The sequence below is a fragment of the Anthonomus grandis genome, chromosome 3, assembly GCF_022605725.1.
Source record: "Anthonomus grandis grandis chromosome 3, icAntGran1.3, whole genome shotgun sequence".
NCBI lineage: Eukaryota > Metazoa > Arthropoda > Insecta > Coleoptera > Curculionidae > Anthonomus > Anthonomus grandis.
The window spans coordinates 15,536,880-15,558,493 of NC_065548.1; the positions used below are offsets into that span (position 1 = coordinate 15,536,880).

Below are 21,614 nucleotides of genomic sequence, written 5' to 3' on the forward strand. Positions count from 1 at the left end.
ATTTGAGACTCCCTTTTTATTTTTCTAGTAAACTCCTCCTAAGTTGGGATCTTACAGCCAGGCTTTATTGCAAATCTTAGATGATGATTCAACGTTAGATCGTGATTCAAAAAAATGTTGTTTTTGAAAAATGCAAGGGAAAAATAATGGACCTTTTTGGGAGTGGAAATTGGACCTTTTTTTTCTTGATATTTTGTGCGGGATCCTTTATGTTATTTCAAGTTCTATAGCCTACGTGTCCAAGTACCTTTGAGACAAATACTTTTTTTAATAATCAATAACATTCCATTTAAAAGTCTAGAGAAATTTAAAATCGAGTAGTAATAAAAAATATGTTAAGGGTATAATAAATAATGCACGCAAATTGCTTGAAAAAGTAATGGAGTGTACCTATTTTATAAAAAAAGTATTTTAGCTATTGTACTTTCTTTAAAAAAGTAGTTAACTACTGTCCAACTGAAGGTAAAATGGATTTTGATTTGCGTTTAACATTTTGTGTTAGGTATGTTTGCGAAAAAGATTCAAGATAACGAAATTATTTTACAAACTAAATAAGAAAATTATGCCTAAAAGAAAAGTACCACCAGTCGTATAAAAATTACCCTATAGAATTAGATTAGTAACAGGTTAACCCTGCATCACAGACAAAATGTTGTTACCAAGATAAAACAGCATAAGCAGAACAGCTAAAAGGTAATAATTATAATAGTAAAAATCACAGTAACAAGTTATAAGTAATCACATACATAGAGACCAACTTGATATAAAGTTCTTTTTCTAAACGGTTTTTGAAATATCCGTTGCTCAGGTTCGTTCATCAGTAGGCTGAAAGATAAGTGAAACAGCAATTGAAAAATCCATGCAATTAATATTATGTTATCTACAAAACGCAGATTCACCTGATGATCGTCCCCTAGTAATCATGAGCTCAGCCAAATATGATAAGAAAGATTTATTGTCCAAGATAATTCTTTTTATCAGGCAATTCCATAGTAATTGCATCATTCTAATTGTACGTCTGATATCAGTATATCATCATAAATCATATCACAGTTAAAGGCCAGCGGAGGATAACTAAATCTGAAAATTATCAGTATATGTGTGATAATAACAATGAGATATTTTTTATGTACATACAATCATTATCACATGTATACTACATACATACGCGAAGATGTGATAATATATGAAATATTTATTCAACGTCACTCAATGTTTCATCACAGTCAAACCGCGTCCATAGCTTCGTCCCGTGATTGCTGATAAAGCTATTAGCTAAAAAATAATTGATATTTAAGGAGATCCTAAACTTTTTAATTCTGGGGTTAATTTATGTATTTATAATGACGAGAGGTAACTTAACCCTGCAGAGTAGTACTAACAATTATCTCTGCAGGTAACCTCTGAATATATTAATATTGTTAAATTCCAAAAGAGTGTTCATTGCCATAAGACCAATGTTCTCGCCATTATCTGAAATAGCTATGTCAAAATGACGTTAGGAGCATATCAGATAACTAATGCAGGGGTTATCAATACTAATGGTTCCTTATAAACATTTCCATAAGAATTCTCTCTAAGTTTTGAACAAATGGAACGTTAGCAGAACTTTAGACTATGGTGGAATATTTCCAGAACGTTTGTGGTATTTACCTCCAAAAACTGCGTTCCAAGTTCTTATATCATTTTGCTGTCCTATATAATAAAACATCAAGGTCAAATCAATAACTATTTTTTAAATAAAATAAAAAGTGTTGTCAGAAGTGGGATTCGAACCCACGCCCACAGAAGTGGACTGCGACCTGAACGCAGCGCCTTAGACCGCTCGGCCATCCTGACTATGAGTCTGGATCGTGACGATTTCGCGAATAATTTGCAATTTCATCCAGGTTTGCATCCCGCGTAAATGATTTTGATTACCTTATTTAAATAATTACTAAAATTTTCGTACAGAAGTACATCGAGAAGAATATGAGAGTTTGCAATCTTGTAATTGTGAGAACGAACATCCTTAGGGCACATGTTTCCTGATTCCACATTCCTGATGTCAACGCTCCAATTCTAATGTCCAGAGAAGAATAATAAATTTGAAAATAGTGCCATTACTATTCCTTGTAGAATGTTCTGACATATATTATGAGAACTATGAGACATAGGTATAGGTATGTTCATATATCTCTTGTCCTTAATATTAGCACATAGTATCCCAGCTAAGCCACTCATTCATGTTTTTACTCTAAAACCTATCCTGCGTAATTCGACTAATAATAAAATATTTTAATTAGTTCCTTAGTTAAGTCCAATTGCCTGCTCATGAATGAACATGTAGGTAAATATTGCAATACACGTTTCAAAACTTTAAATTTGGCACAATAAATGCTCTTTCTTTGACCTAAATACTTGCTATTATTTCGTGAAAATATTGTCAGGAATATTGCAAATGTCTAAAAAAATTTTCATGAATACTTTTTGTTAAGAAACATTTCAGTAATATGTTTGTAGAATTTTCTCGTGTGCTCTTTGAACAATAAATGTGCAATTGTATTAGGGTACAGCAGAATTTTAACCAATTTAAAGATAAAATATTGCAGGCTATATACTTTCCTATTATAATTTGAACACGATCTTAATTACAATTTTTGATAGATCGCATTTGACGTAACCTAAGACTTTTAAGTTTATTGCTGTACCTATTATTTAAGACTCCATAAACATTAAAAGAACTATGGCCTGCAATGAAAAACCATCGGTGCCTCAGAAATATTTGAAATGCAGCACACTTTTGTAAGTTTGTGATAGTTTATCTAATACCGGGTAAAATATTAATATGTATATTAGTCTCGTAAACAGATGGTTTTATAATAGTAATATTTGAACACTTGCATCAAAATAAAAAAACTAGTTTCTTACACACTGTTAAACACCGCTATCATGGTTTAACTTGTATAAATTAATAAAAAAAAGAAATAACCTGGGTATTATATATGTATGTGTATTACAGTGATAAATAGGTAATTAAATATTATTTTTATAGAAACGAACAAATTATGAAGTTTAGCCCAATGCAAGATATTGACTGCAATCCAGTAAACTCCATAGGTCTAAATTCTTACTTTATAAACATGCGTCACGAACTGCATAGTTTGGAACAGTTATCACTACAGATGAGAAGAGAAAAAATGAAAAGATTATTCATCGAAGACTTTTTGCAAGCAGAAAAGGAGCTTGGTGAAGTTGGTTTGGGGTTCATTAATACCCAGCCGTAAATCTGGATTTTTCTGAGCAAAATTAATAAAAGATTAATTTTTAAATATAATTTTTTCTAAATAGTTCCGTTTCCATTATCTGAATCAGTAGAAAAGTTAATTTATTTGAATAATATAATACAATAACTGAGCTACAATAAAACTGATGCTAAACCCCTTATTACGCACAGCTCACGTCTCCATTTACTTTGTAAATTAATGTTTTCTTACGGGTTTTAATCAAAACAGCATCAAATGCCAAAAGAAAAAATTTAATTAAAGAATGAAGAATTATATAAAAAATTAAAGTAATCTGATTGCACGCTATAGCAGAATATAAATAAAACAAATCATTTAAAATATTAGAGATGTCTCAAGGACAATATATGTTGGTTGCTTATATAGTCCATCCAAAACTAAAAGGTATAAACATCGAGTGAACCATAATAATACCTGCAGTTTAGAGGGCGTATAAATTTGCGTAAAAGTCTGGCCTGTTGGTTTTAATTATTCTATAAGACCTTTTCCTATCTTTAGCATTGCCTTTTATAAAAAAATCTTGATTTTTGTCCAATGGGTATGGTGGTCCTTTGACCGCTCAATCTGCTGTCCCTAATTAGAAACCTAAAGATGAAAAGAAACCCTAAGGTATCCCTAACTTATATCTCGCTTCCAAGGGGTGAGTCTAGATTCACAAGTGATCGTAATGCCCATTTACCGCAGCCATAACTTGAGTTTAAATTGACCGGTGCTAATTGAATTTTGTTTAAGCCTTTCATAGATATAATCGAAATTTAGTTAATAATTATGTTTAGAGATACTACTATTAGGCTCCGAAACTGCGAATATTTTCCTATTATTATTCTTCTTATGTTATTGTGTCCTAAACGGCTCCAAGGTACTTCAAACTTTAGATCAAAGTTCGTCAGCTTCAGCTCTAAACTACGCCAGAGTCTTTTACAAAAGATCTCTATCTTCGAACATCAGTCTGATGTTGATTATATATCAAAGAAACGCTCTTTCAAGCTCCCCTTACTTTCAAAGAAGGCTCTTAGGAGTAAATGGAACTTACAGATCTGACTCCATTTGACTTTTTCTTATTGCCATGTTTGAAAAAATAGTTGAAGGATACTATATTTTGTATAGTAATTACATTTGTATATCACTCTGTTATGCTCTAGATATGTCTGTAGTATAACGGAGGATAGTTCAACCGAAACGTCGTCACTTTTCAAAACTTACAACATTTCAAGTCCGAATTGCTACTTCTCCATTGTCTCCCGTCTTCAAAAATAAATTTTTCTGTTGAAAATTTTGATATTTTTTGGGGAAACGCACCTGAAGAAAATGAAAACTAATTTTACGTTTAAATAACATTTTTATTTAATAGTCGTTTTTACGCTTAATACAGTTGCATAATAATATTAATAACATTTCTGCATTAACTCAGTACGTATTCTTAATGACTAGAACAACTATACTATGTACAAACACTATTCGATACAAATATCAAGAACTTGAATGTTTTATAAATTAACAGAAACATCAGAGTCACATTTATTACATATACATACGCACTACAACAATGGATAATATATAACAAGTAAATGGGGATGGGCAAATATAAAGCGGATTTATACGACATGTATAAAACTGGCCTTTATTTGGTATAAAAAATATAATCTAAATCCTGAAAAATGTTTGAACCTTATGCTAATCGAAAATAACAAATAAATAAGACAAATACGCTAAAGCTAAATGTTTAAACTGCTTATTCGCAGATATGACTAAATATGTCGACTAGCTAAGATACTTAGCCGGTATTTAACTAAGTATGATAAACATTCTTTGGTTAAACTCTTTCCAAGTTTTTTTAACCGTCGGTTAACATAGAGGGTTAGGATAAAGGGCTGCAGCAAAAGTTTAGAAGAATAATCTTTAAAGGGAAATTTAGAGGTTCCTTCTTATTAAAATACGTTTTTCATTAAACCAGGAAATTTACTGGCATAGGACGTGCAAGCCACTTTATATCCAATTTTTTTAAAATCTAACGAAAAAAAAACTAAACAGCATTCAATAGATTCTTGAATTGCAGCTAGTTATCTCAATGTTAACTAAAGATTAAAAAGTCTCACTTATTCTTGAGAATGGAGGTATATGGAGACTTTACAGGTTGGTGTACTTTTCATATGATTTAAATACAAATTATAAAATGCATAATATACTTAACACACTCCTTCCAAAGTATTAAAATTATACATATCATAGAAAAGTTTAACTATCATGTCCAATAATAATCAAACTTTTGAGAAACTTTTAAAAAAATCTTTTTTTCAGTCTTACTATAAGTTCTCTACAGTTGTTGGAAGCACTTTGATAGTAACTCTACATACATTTCCACTTCCATATTGTTTTTTCTTAAATAAATTGTTAACTTTTTAGACAAACCAATATTGAAAGAGAAATACATTGACTTAGTAACCACCACTTAAATCCATTAAAAACCATGTTTTTAAATTATAAATATTGACTAGTATTTACTACAACTTCAAAACTAAACTCAAAGACATCTTACGATTTATATGTCCTAATAACGTCTCTAATAACAGCCCTGCATAGGGGACAATGACCGCCCCCTTTACCTCTCCACTGCTGCAATGCGCAGTCGTAGCACATACACATATGTCCGCACATATACAAAACGGCATCTATCGGATTTTCATAGCAAATTGTACATTCAGCGCCGGCCGTTAGTGTGTGTGTAGTACCAGTGCCATTTTGTTCTGCCCAGCTCAAAGGAGTTGAATAGGTGCTGGAATCTGAGGCGGTGATTGGCTGGAAAAAAAATACTGTTAGTATTTTATACACACAGCTGTATATCATGCAAGGTAAGAGTACGAATCAAAAATATATTACTTAAGCATTTTCGTATGTCTCAAACATTTTCGTATGTCTCAAATTTGATTCTTGAAAAGATTATTAGAGCAGGGCGAATTGTATCTTTCTGGTATTGGGTATTACCGCTGTCGCGTTTAATTTTCTGTCCATAATGAAATTAAAGCGAGTATTTAGGTAGCTTATATATTTCGACAAAATATAAATTAAATAAGAAATAAGTCAGATTTCTTTACGCACTGCAGTAATAAGTTTATAGTTTATAAAGAATTCGAATAATGGGTACTTTACGCCCGGTAGATTTTTTTTTAAATAAAAAATCTCAATAACTCACCTCGACGTATTGTGCGCTGCAGTTGCTCATCATTGTTCCACTTGCAATGGCGCTAGATGTCGTCGGAACTGGCGCCATTATAGTGGTAACAGGTGACATTGGCGAAGAGGTATGATTTCCATAACCGTGGTGATTTATTGCTGCTGCTGGCGGGAGAATCACAGAGAGCACTGCGCCTCCGTTAGCAGCTGGCTGAACCTGAAGTAATAAGAGAAATTTATTAGAATCATTTTATTTAAGCAACCGCTAATAAAGCTGATCGATTTAAAAGATAATTACCTGTATATCGGCTTGAGGGAAACACAGCCGTCCGTTTTGAGGAGTCTGAGTTGGTCTAGAAGCATGTACTGGTAGAATTTCAGCATCTCTTACCACCAAGCTTTGTCTAAAGTAAAAAATGCTTGTTAGATTTCGGAATGTAACCTTATCATCATTTAACTTACCTAGAACTATTGCTTCCTTGTCTAGAGAGCTCATTTTGCATATTAAGACTATTGATTGATTCGCTCGTTGCAATATGTCTCCTATCTATAATACTTTGACTGGATGAATTCCTTAAAGGACTAGTGGTCAAGTTGGTTGGGGTGTGACCGCTTAACACCCTGATACGTTGAGTTGAACCATAAATATCAAAGAAGGCCCATAACCTGCAAAAAAACAATATTTTTAGTGAAAGATAATAATTTTTCAAGAATAGCTGTGTATATTAACAGAAATATAACAATGTCTCACCTTAGGGATTGATCCACATGCATAACCACCAAGGGAGCTCCTCCATTTTTAGAAATCTGCACTTCTCCGGTCGGGGATACACAGAAACTAACTTCGTCTCCTTTATTAAGGTTTCTTGCAAAATCCCGAGATAAAACCCAATACTCTGGCCGATCTAGTAAGAAGTTTGAGTCATCTGGCAAATCTGAGGTGGTAAGACTTCCTGGGTCACATGAAGTAAGACCCAATCCTAAACATCCTTGAAACATTGGTTCAGTAGCCAGTATTTGAACAGCCACTCGTTCTCCGATTTGAATAGGCCTGGCTGTGAAAACGTATCCTTGGCAGAACTCTGTGTCAGTCCTCATTGCAACACTTCTATTTCCACCTGTAAAATTATAAAAAAAAATAGTTAGAATCCTGCCAATTATTTAAAATAACAATAAATTTACCACAAAATCTGACATTTCTTCCTCTAGTCCTGTGCAACGGCATCGCTTGGTAGTTAACGTTATGCGGTTGGAACCTTAGAAGAGGCAAATTGAGATCTTGGCTCTGCGATACGCTAGTGGGAATCTGAGGCTGGCTAGGTATTTGCTGAATATGCAGTTGCTGCATTGGATATGTTATCCGATCTACTGGATCCGGTGTTCGTGGATGAGCAATTGGCACTGGTGCCTCACACCCTGGCGGTGTCGGTGTGACGGCTGATCTTGAGTTGTTGAGCTGATGTCTAATATCAACAAATTCCACGGCAGTCGAATTTCCATAAACATCAATTAGTGCCCATACAGGACCTCTGGTTTCCACGCCTCCAAAAAAGATTCCTTTCTCCTCGCCGTTAATCCCAAAGTGTACATCTCCGGTGGAGGTAACGTAGTAGAACAAAATGTTGTTTTGGTTGCAAAACCTTTCTGGAAGTGCCTTCGCCCAAAATCCGGGTTTGTTGGTAAGATCCGGACATGCATACTTCGGTAGTCCATAACGCATATTGGTTGGATCGTTTGAAGTAAAACCAATGCGAATGACACCGCTCCAGTTGTTAGAGATTTCCAAGAATTTTAGACAAACCTGAAATAAGACGAAAAAATAATTAATATACTGATATTGCTACTGAACCTAATAAAAAATCAACAAAATGGCCTAAATTAAATAATATTCACAAAAAAGTACCTTTTCGTTAACCTTGACTGGTCTGCTGCTGAAAGCAATTCCTTTACAAAAGCTTTCCACTCTTTTGGCAACAGTACCATCTCGGAATATTCTAATATTTTCACCATGAACGTTGTGAAACAGCAGTGGAGGTAGATTGTTTGTGCTATGTGTATGAGATGAGGATCTAGAAGCTGTAACAAAAATAAAAAAGATAAGTATTGTAATTTCAATTATTGTAACAATAAATAAAAAAATACTTCCTATTTCTCACGCTGTACATCCGCACACTTGATAGAATAAAAAACTACCCTATTGCAAAAAAATATATGATAAACGACGGGAGCACAAAGAGAGGGCATACAGGTCATGGGACCCTCGAAAAAAAATCAAGAAACGCCAAAACCAAACCTACCTATAGATCCCAGATCTCCCCCTATATGTTATACACCTTGAATTTACCTGGAATTTTCATATGCTATATTCTTTCACCCCAAGTTTAAAATAAAGCCGGACCAGCTGTTGCTTGGTCACCCCTCACGTATATGCCGGATTTTTAACACCTGGTGGATGTGAAGGTAAAGAGATTTGATAAATGTCATGTGTGCAAAAATGGAGGCCAAGCCAAATTTTGTGTATATTCAATATATGCCGTTAGGTGCACTGGTTTTAGTACTTTTAACCTTTTTCAAAAATCCTATTAATAAAATGTATATTCTGGCTTAAGCAATATCAAGAAATTATACATAAATCAGATACTACTTTTGATAGATAGATCTCTTTAAATTGAGTTTATGGGTGCGCACTCAAGAAACCAATATGCTTCATTAAATTGTTCACCTGATTTTTTAGGTCTTCCTTCCTGATTATCTCAATGAAACAGCGTTGAAATCAAAGCTTCCTGTGAAATACTCTTCGTTTCGCCTTATTTAGATACCGAAAACACTACTCGGGCTAAAAAACCAAGGAAGGGTAACGAAACGTAAAAAATTGCAGGCAGCTGAGCACAGAACCGGTGGGTATTGTTACATTATGAATGAACGGCCAAGCATGGTGTGCTATGAGCGAGACTACCGCCTTTAAAATAAAAGAAATTAAGAAACTTTAAAGAGATTATTTTCGTGTTAGAATTGTTCGGTGTTGGTTTACAAAATTTACATTCTAGGAATTATATAGGTCCTATTTTTTCATTATTTACAATCAAGTTTTATCTATTTTTAATGAACAATTTCATATATTATTCTCATAACATAAACAGCTTCTAAGTTGGAGAAACTAAAATTGTAACTGGTTCATTATGCCTTGTTTAAAAATTGACAACTAGGTATCTAGCTCCCTACATTTGAATGATGTTGCATTCTGAATTCTTTAGTGATGTCTAGACAATACTTGGCTATTCAAGAAAGATTAATTAAAGACACTACTACAAGACCCTCCTTAATAACAATTTTTAAAACGGGACGGCGAGACCCAAATTTCCAAAGACCAAAATGCAAAGAATTTTCTGAGAAATCCAAAAACTTAAAAGTGATCGGACCACGGTATAATCATCATTTTTCGCACCGTGGGAAACGGAGCGGCCTCGGATCTCTTCTAAAATAAATTAGACCATAATCTCCGATTCGTGTTCGGTTAAATCACGCGTAAAGAATTAGAATTGGAGCCGATTAATTTCGAAATTATCTCACAGGTAATATGTTGTATTAATATGAGTTAATCGTTGTCTCGAAAAAGATTTCGAAAAACTGACAGGCTTTAACGACTTGTCGAGCAGGAGGTAATAAAATTTTAACGATTCAAATCTGAAACAACGATTTTAAGATCTGTAATTATAGTCGGTTTTCTCAATTTAATTTTATCTATAACCTAATTAAAAGTAACGTTTCCACTTTATTTCCCTACGTACGTCATTATGACGCTATATTTTAGTTGGAAAACTAAATTATCAATGGTTTTACGTAAAGAATCAATAAAATGTGGGCGCTTTTGTTCTGTTATCCCTGAATGTGACATTGCAGACCGTAGCATATGGGGATACTCCAGGCCTTATTTTTCTTCGCCATAAGCACTTCTTCGCCTTGAAGTGCGGTATTGTAATTATTTTTGATTTAAAGGCGGCGTAAATGAATGAAAATGTCGTGGATAACAAAAGGGTACTATACCGACAACAAGGACTTTTTACAAGCCAATGCTTCAGGGGTAAAGACGAATTTCTACACCTTATATCCGGTTTCCGGTCTGTTCGCACGTGCATGTTTAAGTGCATATAGCTTAGATCCTTTGGGCGTACCTATATGTAGTTTCTCCCTGTTATTTTAAGTAGGTTGTTTCATAATCTTATATTACAGTCTAGGTAAATATATAAAAAAACACAATAATGGGCATCATATATGAATATTTGCATTTCAATAATTTAAAACATGCATTGCAAATGGGAGACGAGCTGGAATGTTTAATAGCAGTTTGTTCAACATATTTGCCAATTGTTAATGGCAAGTTTTAGTGTGAAATATTTCAATATTTTGCATTAACGGTAGCAGTGTAAAATGTATAAAAAATCAGCTTTTTTTCTGATTATTTTCCTGTAGAATCACCCCTAGTGCAAAATATATATATACATATAGGTTTTATCGAGCTGGGGCCATTCAGGGCACAACGCTCATTAAAATTGGCCCTGGAGCTCTGTCTGAAATTTGTCAGCAGCACAGTTTAGTTTAAAGGGGAAAATAAAATTACACAGGCGGATAATGGGGAAAGCATATTAAACATACCATGTACGTCAAAGGCATACTGGGGAAATAACGATGTTTAAAAGGTTTTATGGCACTGGCTTTGTATATAGAATGTTTTCATTTAGGGTAAAACAATTGAGATAATTGAAATTGGAAAACTGTTTTTACAACAGTTCACTTTTTTTTTATATATATTAATAAAACATGTTTTTCTGTGACTTTTTGGAATATTTCAAAAATTATAATATTAAATCAAAATATAATAAAGAAGTTACGCTTTAACATACATGCGAAGGTGTAAATTAGTATAAAAGGTTTTAAACTGTTAATCGATAAACGTAAGAAAACTTTAAAGTAACTATTGTCCGAAAAATAACAATCGGTCACCAGTATGTTTGTTTATAAATGAGAATAACAGTTTATTCCACGCGATTTAAAATAATTTAATTTTTAAGGTTTCTTTCTTTTGGCACCATTCTCACCATTACCGGAAAATTGCCGTTGTTAAATATAATTTGCATCGAAAAGTCTCCGAGATCCAATTTCCGCAAGGAATCGTATAAGGATTTTTTAAAGACTAAAAAGTTAATTGCGCTCATTATAATACACTAATAATTTACGCAAACGGTAACCGATTTACATACGTGGGAGACTGGTTTTCCGGTTACTTCTATACCTACGTAATAATGTTCTTTGGCATACGGAAGTCATTATTATCATTAATTAGTTATCTTTGTGTAATGTGTTAGCGATCCAGCGTGTTATGTTTAACTGTAAAGTTATTATTGTGCCGCTGAATCTTTATGGAAAAAGTATTAACATGTTGCATTTATTATACTCGTATGGCCAATTATCAAAATGATATGAATTATTGTGTTAAATATAAAATGGTAATCAAGTAATAGCAGATTTGTAAAACGTCCCGATTTGGTCAAACATTAAAAACTACTTTAACCAAAATATAAAATTACCATAACCGATTATTGGTAGGAGGAGTTTCTAATGCCTAAATAACATGTAGAGTGTATTTATACAAAAAAGTTTTTTAGTAGAATTACCCAAGGGTTTTAATTTAATCCGACCCTCGACTGCCATCCCACACAGACATAGAGTAAGGGCGGGCTGAAATCCTAAATTAAGTCCTTGGAAAATTTGAAAATGAAATTGACACACGTGCTCCCCTGTGGCATATCCAGATTTAGATCCCAATGCTGACACATGTTCAGTTATTTTATCTTTTAATTTACGTTATAAATAAATTAAATAAGCCAAAAAACACCATTTTACTAATTATCAACAACGGACGAAATGATAGGGTTCGTATATAATTTTATCGCGCGCCACACCTCTTCAATTTAAATATATCACGATAAAAAAATTCAAGGGGCGTCAAAGAGATTTCTTTTTTAAAACGTTTTTAATTATTATTGGCCCACCGATACGATATGTCCCGTGAATGTTTACTGAATTTTCCATTTACTATTTTAAGCACCTCAAGCACATAAAATTAATTGAATTTCTAGCGCGAGGCTTATCGCTACCCAGTAGTTAAATTCTTGGTAAGGTAAAGTGATTGGTAGTACCGAGTCGTACCAGAGGTATTCGAGAAGTACTTTATCAAATTTCCATATAAAGAACCTCAGGATTATTATCAGATTATCGAAAAATCCTTTTTTTCCAGGAATTACAAATTAAAAAAAATTAAAGAAATCTTTGAAGTCTGAAAAGACGTCCCAAGTTATGTGCGATTGTCTGTGAGGAAAGAAAGTAATTATACCGAGCAGCTGACAAATTTCTTTTGACTGTCTATTTGAAAAAAATATAAATGGCTTCAGCTATTTGTAGGTACATAACAACTTGCACTATACTAATGGAAAAAATGATCCTCTTTATATTGTTCATTGTGCTTCTGTAATTTCTTATCTGGTTCTCTCTGCCAAATGAGTTCGAACCCATCGAACCCATCCGTATCATAGCAAAGCAAGCGCTTAGTAAGGATTTAAAAAATAATGAATTTATTGAAGTTGTTGGAAAAGGTATATTGAAGGAAGTCAGGGTCATAGTATAGAAATATTAATTGTAGAGACATTATGCAAAAAAACATTCAATAAATAAAATAATATGCCAAAATGCTGGACGAGAAATTTATTGCACTCAAGAGTAGTTTAGACTAATCAAACAAAAACTTGGTCAGGGGGTTGTTGGACCATACCTTTTTCAAGACAACTGTCACTGGAGAAGCAGATACATGCTTATATTGGAAAAAAGGATTAGGGTGTTCTCCCAAAAAATAATCAAAAAAAATTAGCAACTAAACTTCTTAACATACCCCCGTATGCGTGCTAAGCTCCAAGAAAGCCGTCGATTCTTTGTGACGTCGTAGCAGGAACACCATGTTCACTGTTTTCCCACGGTATACTCTCGATGGTGAGCATCTTCCACCAAGGCGGCTTTATAATGGTCGTGTCGTTACATTACGTAAGCCAACAATGTTTATGGTGAGGTCGCGCATAGACGGAGTGTCTGAATTCCGATAAATCTGCTCATTATCGGTTTATTGATTAGTCATCAATATTAGTCAGGTTTAATGGTATATCTGATAGGATTATTACCTAAGGGAAACATCAGAAGAGCCTAAGTGATTAAGGTTAAGTTTTGAATTTAATTAAGGCTTAGATGGTAATGAACTGAAGGTTATAATTAAGACGGTTATTGGTGAAGGCAGCCGCGAAACATCACTCTGTATTTTAAATATATATCAGAGTTTTCCTGGAGTTTAAATACCAAACGTTTGCAAGTATTTATAGAGTTTATGCAATATGAAGACTTGCTGAACAAATAATTTCTAGACCTCGTAACGCCACTGTCTTATTCACGCGATACCAATAAATCTTGGCAGGGTTTCACTTTTTGCCGTACCTACACTCTTTTACCGTTTACATTTCGATTTGTGTTTTAACCTTTACCCTTTAACAGCCCCTAGGCCGATTTATATCCATATTGAGAATGCCAATACACTTTACAATCATTTACATACCTATAAAGTTATTACATTTTCCTGCTTGTAAACAATAAATTGCAAAATACAGTTGAAAAACAATATAGTCTTTTTGAAAGGGGGATATCAGATGAAAATATTGTAAAAACTCATGTTCATTAAAGTTATTTAGCTCTTCCGAATGCTTGAGTTTCACCCTCTTTTTCCGCAGCATCCCCTAACCCCTGCACATTTACTTTGAGGGATTTAACCACGTTCCTTTGCTCCCGAAAATAAACCCGGGGCGTTTTCATATTCGTGGGTCGTAGAAACCTCACATTAGAGACATCTGTCTAGGACGGAAAATCTCCCGAGATATCTTTCGCATCTGTCCTAGAGAAGGCACCCTAATAATAAAATCTAGGGGGAGGTTTTGCAAGACTCCGGATATTTTATATTGAAGGAAAAGCTTGGGTATACGTACTTGACATCAAAAGCATTAAGGAATTTTCATTTATTTATTAGTAGAAAATAACTGTAGGTTAAATAAATTAAATGGCTTGGATCAAGTCTATCGCAGAAATTTCAGACCTATGTAAGACTTTTAACTAAAATTTTACTCGAATATTTCATACTGAAGGAAAAGCTTGGGTATACGTACTTGGACCTCAAATACATTGAGGGATTTTACTTTATTTATTAGTCAAATAAATGAAATAAATAACTGTGCTGACTTGTCAGACAACGTCTTTATGTACTGTAAAAATACATCCTTAGACATCCTTAAAAAAAATAAATTTCTTTGTATTTAATTAGTTGTTTTGAGGTTTATTAAAGGCCTTTTTGGTACACAAAGAAAAAACTTATTATCAAAATTGGATATCCCACCCATCCCGTCAAGACCAATGGATTCCAATAATACATTTTTATTTGTTCTTAAAAATTAATATTCTTAAAAATATAATCAGAAGTTTAAAAGAAAAACAAGCACCGAACTTGTGTTAATCCCTTTAAGCTTAATTTCATTATTCATTACACAGAGACAAAATGTAAAACTTTAAGACCTTCACTGCCAAAACTCCCTTTTGCTCTATAGTTGTGGGTGCTTCAAATTTACTAGAGCTAGAACAGCATTAAAAACCCTATTTACTCCTGTGTATTCCCAGGAGGAGTATAAAGGGGCAATAACTCATAAAAAACCAATTTATTTTTAAAATAGAAAAGTACCCCGTTAATGATGCCGCCTCAATGGCATCAACTTTTCCGTTAATGTTGTCAGTTTATTTTGGAACTCGGTGTGTGAGTTCATATTTTATTATCACCACATTTTCGATGTGTCTGGCCCGAACAGCTGCTAAGATATATCAAGAGTTATCAAGTAGGTGTAAAAATATAAACAAATCGTTGTCAAAAAAAATTGTGTGCAATCTGGGTGGATATCCTATTCTTAGACCTTATATAAATTTATGATTCTCGCAGTGATTGGTCGACGAATCGGCCACACGAGGCAAAGAAAGACCGTGAGAAGATGCCTTTTTCACACAAAGAACGCAACGTCGCAATATGGACACGGGGAATCTTCATATTTTCTTTTTTCTTCTCTCTTCGCCCCATCTCGATACGTCATATTTTGTTCTTTTATGGTCTCACGCTCCTCACAATGAGCGCAGTTAATTATCACGTTAAAGGCAAACAAGCGGTGATCTGAGATTGTTTCAGTTCACTTACGTTTGTCTTTTTGTTTTTGCCGTTAAGAATCACTTAAGCCCGAATAGCAATCATAAATTTGACATCATGTTACAAAAATGCGATTAAAATTCAATAAAGAAACCATAAAGATTTATCACAAACTTGAGATGGAAGATTTTCCCATACTTTACATGTTTACAGAAGTACCCAGGCCTGAATAATTACCATACCTAATGTGGTTTTTGGGTAAACATAATAGCTTTTAATGGGCAGTGCCTTTATTTTTTTATTTACATAAATACTTGGTATGGCGCTGAAAACTTGTAAGTTTCGACTTTCTCATGAATGTTTTTTTTTTCATTTCTAAGCCAAACAATTATGAAAGAAAAACTGAGAGTAGCGGCAGTATAATCCCACAATCTTTTCATGTTCATCACATATGACAGTAATTTTTTACATGAATGATTAATGTGATATCTGCAATTACGATCAAATCAATTAATCATTGGATTAGTTCCAGCAAATAAGCGATGCTTCATCGATTAAACTTCTTACAGCCTATATGAAGTATCTTCTAATGGTCCCCTCGTGAAACGCTTGCTGAAAACCGTTAGTGAATTGTCGGAAATGTATTTACGGTCCCCCTGTTTGTTGTCATTGTAACACGTGACTTGTTAGATACATTTGAATAGAACTGATAAAGATGTTAACTGTAATAAATTCTTATATATAACCCAAAATAATTAAGGAAATTTTAAACAAAATTTCAGACGAATTTACCAACTTTTAAAAAATTAAATTAAGAGCTCGTTTCAGCTGAATAGCTTTTTTGATTGCCCCTTAACCTATAAAATGAAAGAGGAATCCTAATAAAAACGATTGCTCCAGTTTGCCTAAAATCAATACCGAGCCGCAAATCCGCAATCAGTTTACCTGTTACAATACTTATTTATAAAATTTCGAAAACCCGGATATTTAAGCCGTATTGCATCAACAAAAAAAAACGCAACGGTTAATGTAAATTAGCACACGCATTTCGGTTGTTTACGGTTTCTATGTCTGCATAAAATTAACCCGGTCAAATTAATTTGCCAGTTCATCAATAATTAATCCAATTAACCCCGTAAGTTATTATAGCTAATTGCGCAAAACTTAGACGGGCCGCTAACCCGAATTATATCCGGCTGACGAAAAACGTTTGCAAATTTAAATTGCTTAATATCCTCGTGAAAATTGTAGGATTGTGGGTGTGTCAGGGTGGATGGCATATTAAAATAATATGGAGATTAGCAATACTGATCAATCAATGAATGCGTTGTCGCCGCTTCCACTTAAAACTGCCAATGTGTTTGTAATATTAAATGTGGGGTGTTTATTATATGTGAAAAAAGAATGCAGTTGAAATAAAAACATAAAATTAAAAAAAAATCATAAATTTCAAAAGGAACTATGCGATTACTCAACGTTTTCGGAGGTCCCTAGGAAATAAATATTGTAGAATTGATGATGATGTAAAAGTAAACGAATTAAAAATATTCGAAATAGACAACTGGAAGAACGACAAAAAATATTGTCAACAATTAACTGTTTTAAATGCAATAAGCCTGTAACAAGTGAAAAGTCCTTTTCAATCACCAGACCTGAATCCCCTGAAGAATCTCGTTCATAGAGTTCATAGAGACACGAACATTCAGCTGCATAGAGTTTACAGCAAAGATTATTATTTCAAATTCTTCATTTTTGTAGACATTATGATCTTAGAAAACACCAAGAAAGCACATAATATTTATATTTCAATAGTGGTGAGTTGCAATGATAAATTCTATCTAACTTTTAATGCTTAGTATAGGGATTATGAAAGCTATAGCATCATATAGCGCAAGAATATAGATCTGAATCCAGTGAAGAATCTCTAATATCATATCGACACGAAGACGATCATTCAACAGTATAGAGTTTATAGCAAAGATTATTATTTCAAATCCTATTTCAATACCACTAGGTAATATTATATGAAATTTGTATATCAATTGATAACAAGTTTTAGCCCACTTGTGATCAACAATGACCTTTTATTAATACCAATATAACTATAAAAAAGCCTAGAAGTCCAACTGTCAACAGAACAACACTTATAAAAAAAGTTGTCACATTAGAAATCCAGAAGACATTCAAACAGGAAAAAAATTGTTGGTACACCATGTATGATGTAATATATGTCAATCTATACAGACAATTGACAGCATTTTAAAATATAACAAAGAACATTGTAACAGAAGAGATACACACCTAGTCCCATCTTCTTCTTGATTTTCTTGAGGACCTTCATCTTCTTTAACGGCGAAAACCCTTTTTTGTCCTTACACTCGACGTTTTCTGCTTGGCACTGCTGACAAGCCTGCTCGTTTTTTACACCCATAAATGCTTCAGCAACTTCCTACCCCAAAATCAATCCTCTGACACATTAATGCAAACGCGACCGTATCGAAAGCTTTACGAAAGTCACTGGTTACACTTTTAAAAGTCACTAAGTTGATCCGGACAGTTCACTAAACGAATGTTTCTTGAGTGATTGTTAATGTTTCATAAAAAAAATGTAAACCCGGCAAATGTCACCTTAAACTTACGTACTTTCGCGACCCCCCAGAGCTGGACTGAATGTAGACAAACTACGTTCGATCGACTCCGAATCTTGTTTCGGACTGACTGCTTGGCTGTGGCGCATTTTACAGCAAAAGAGGTTCGATATATTGGTGGGGGAGTGGGACAGATGTCGGCACGCGTCCACGACCAATCGGAGACGAGACACACGCCAACTGTGATCATACCGGCAGAAGGTTTTGAAAAGCAGATGTGATATAGAGGGATAAGTTTCTCAAAAAAGGTTACTTTTTGGTTTTGGTCACCTCAGTTTTTAGGAATTGATACCTGAAATTGAAAATTTGGGATTTTCCAACCAGATATGAGTAAGGATTGGTGAATAGATGTAAATTGCATAGATAAGGAAGGTAATTTGAATCCCATTATCTATATAGAAGAGCAATTCTTCTTATTTTATTTTAATTGTGACATTAAATAAAATAGTAAATGAATATACATTTCAAAATAGCGAGACTAATTACACAAGCTTACTAGGTGAACTACTAAATAGAGTAGCTTGGTGACAATAAGTACAATGTTTGGCTGTATTCTATAGCTTTCGAAAGGTATGTGCAGCTATTCAACTTGCACTTGTATTGTTCCACATACTCTTATAATTTAGAAATAAATTAAAAGGAAATCAGGAAAAAAAATGAGTAGTCTGTACCACTCAATGAAATTATCATTTAGTAGCATAATACGTGAAGCATAGAAAATCAATAGTAGCATAACTTTATTGGATATGATTAATACCTTTTACAGAGAAATACATATTCGGCATTTGAATTGAAAATGTAAATGTAAAATATCAAGAAAATATAGATCCAGTAAAAGTAAAAGCCAGGCATGAAACGGCATACATCCAGGCACAAAGCGAGCAATGAACCCTAAAAAATTGAATTATTTTATTTTTAAATAAAATAGTAAAAGCTAATGCACGTGTTGGTCTATTTGTCAGTTTCTGAATGTCTACCCAGCTATTAAACTTATATAAAAACTATACAAAGCATAATAGTCAAAGTACAGCAAACCACTTGTATTGTTCCTCAAACTTTGATAACTTCATGGACGGAAATGCTATTTCTTAATATACAGCGGGTGTCAAGCCAAATTAAATAAATTATACAAAATAAACTTATGATGAATGACCAGCATCACTTAGGGGTAACACTTTAGCATTTGAAGCATAAAAAATTAAAAGTAGCATAACTTTATTGGATATGATCAATGGCTTTTAAAAGAAAATATTCAGAAGCTGAATTTAAAATGTAAAAGTAAAATCCAGACATCAAACGGCATAAACCCAGACATAAACTACTAGTAAGCAACGAACCCTAAAGAAGTGAATTATTTTACTTTAAGTGCGGGGCTTAAAGAAGTATGAGCCAACTTACGTCATATTAGTAAAAAGGAAGCCTGAAAAGATTTTTGCCTATTCTCTCAGTGATTAGGACCTGCATGGAAATTTATTATGGACTGTGTTCTACTGAATTTCTGTAATCAAATAATTCTTTTCCTTTTATAGTTCTTTCATTTAATAAACATAATAATTTTGTTTTTGAAGGTGGTAGACAATGGTACAGTGAAAACATCTTGTCGGACTTGCATTGTCTTATTTATTTAATGTAACACGACGTTTCGGTGACTGACTGAGTCAGTTTACACTTGATTACGGTTGGAGATACTTACCAACCGAAACATCGTGTTACATTAAATAAATAAGACAATGCAAGTCCGACAAGATGTTTTCATAATTATTTTCTTGTTAATTTTTCTAATAAATTTAAAAGCATTTAATATTTCTAAAATAGTTGAAGCTATTTTCAACTGAATATGACATTGTCATGAAATTCTGAATATTATTGATATTATTTAATATTTGAATATATAATTGATATGATACAAACTATCTACTTTAATTTATAAAAAAAAAACATATTTATTTCATTGATCATTTATTTAATCCTGTTTTAAAATATTTTTTTTTTCGAATGCCAAATATTTAGAATGTAGATTCCATTAACACCTTAAAGTACTCTAGAGAAACAGGGATCTTCCAGAATTTTTGGTACCACATTTCAGAAATGCTGGTTTTTCCTGGGATTTCCAGAAGTTGTCTAGAACTTAAAAATACATTTAGCCATAGTAGAAATAGAGCCACTTTTAAACAAAAGTAGGCAGACAGATAAATCATATACAGATTTTGTATATCAAGGAAAATACACATATCTTTTGTAGCTGTACATGCAGATAAATTTTCCTGTTTCTTTTTTTGTATTATGTTTGGTCGTAAATCATCCTTTTCGCAATTATATTGAAAAATTATAAGTAAAATAAGTTTTGAGTGCATACAAGGTTGATTGTTTAATAACGATAATTATGGAGTATATGTTAATTATGAAAGGAAGTAAATACCAAAAATTTCCTACTTAAATTTATCGATAAATCTTGATTTATTCAAGATTCAGACATGAAAATATTATTTTCATTTTTGCAGACCATTTCAATAATTACAGCATTATTCATAACAGCAACGAATTCTATTGCGTATGTAATTCTAATAGAGGGTGAACTTTTAATGCTTAGTATACGGATTTCCGAAACTATAGCACAAGAGGTTAAATATGGAATAATTGGATTGGCTACGAATAAAGAGGTCAAGAGTTGCACTAAATTATGCGCTCGAGTTATTTAATGCATTAGCTATTTGCGTGAGACAGCTTCCACCTACTATAAGTAAGTCGTTTACTATAAGTAAGTCGCTACTACTAGTAGCGACAAAAACGTTTGGAGGAGCTCTTAATCAGTGAATCATTTTATTCTATGGATCAATTTTATGCACATGACTTTTCAAATACTGATGTCCTTTAATCCTATTTGTGTTCGTCTACTCTATTATAATTATTTAAATTATTATTTAATTTAATTGACTATTAATTAATTAATATTTTATTTTAATTAATCTTTAATTAAACTATATTAATTTTATTCTATATTTTAACGGATTGACGAATGTAATTTTTATGTGTAGTATTATTTGACTTATGTAAACACAATATTCGTGTATTAGCACCAATAAACAATTTGAATTTGAATATAGATATATAGAAAAAGAATTCTAGTTTTGAGAACTCCATTCAAATCCAGTCTTGACTTTAGAATTTGGCTGTCAATACATATTAAGATGATCTTGAGATAGCAACTGATTTGATTCCATATTCCATTTTTTGAGGTAAAAG

At 33.0% G+C, this 21,614-nt stretch overlaps 1 protein-coding gene, 1 long non-coding RNA gene and 1 other non-coding gene across 5 annotated transcripts in view; all 3 read right to left on the minus strand.

Annotated features, from left to right (window-relative positions):
- Positions 1–687: 687 nt before the first annotated feature.
- Positions 688–1,270, minus strand: LOC126733708 (uncharacterized). Its single transcript, XR_007659834.1, has 3 exons — positions 1,138–1,270; positions 900–1,080; positions 688–825 (listed from the first exon to the last, which is right to left on the minus strand). It is a non-coding gene; the product is annotated as an uncharacterized LOC126733708 (long non-coding RNA).
- Positions 1,271–1,755: 485 nt separating this feature from the next.
- Positions 1,756–1,839, minus strand: Trnal-cag (transfer RNA leucine (anticodon CAG)). The gene has a single exon. It is a non-coding gene; the product is annotated as a tRNA-Leu (tRNA).
- A 2,817-nt stretch (positions 1,840–4,656) lies between these two features.
- LOC126734069 (protein neuralized) overlaps positions 4,657–21,614 on the minus strand; it is an 84,983-nt gene continuing 68,025 nt past the window's right edge. The window contains exons 1-8 of one of the 3 annotated variants that reach the window (XM_050437577.1): positions 18,025–18,424; positions 8,359–8,531; positions 7,638–8,256; positions 7,207–7,573; positions 6,918–7,121; positions 6,754–6,859; positions 6,475–6,672; positions 4,657–6,080 (exon numbers count right to left, since the gene is read on the minus strand). In XM_050437577.1, the coding sequence (XP_050293534.1) occupies positions 5,817–6,080; positions 6,475–6,672; positions 6,754–6,859; positions 6,918–7,121; positions 7,207–7,573; positions 7,638–8,256; positions 8,359–8,531; positions 18,025–18,154 (2,061 nt within the window). In that variant the 5' untranslated portion in view covers positions 18,155–18,424 and the 3' untranslated portion in view covers positions 4,657–5,816. Of the gene's footprint in view, positions 6,081–6,474; positions 6,673–6,753; positions 6,860–6,917; positions 7,122–7,206; positions 7,574–7,637; positions 8,257–8,358; positions 8,532–13,398; positions 13,494–18,024; positions 18,425–21,614 lie in introns of those variants that run through there. The other 2 variants (XM_050437579.1, XM_050437578.1) reach the window with 2 other exon arrangements.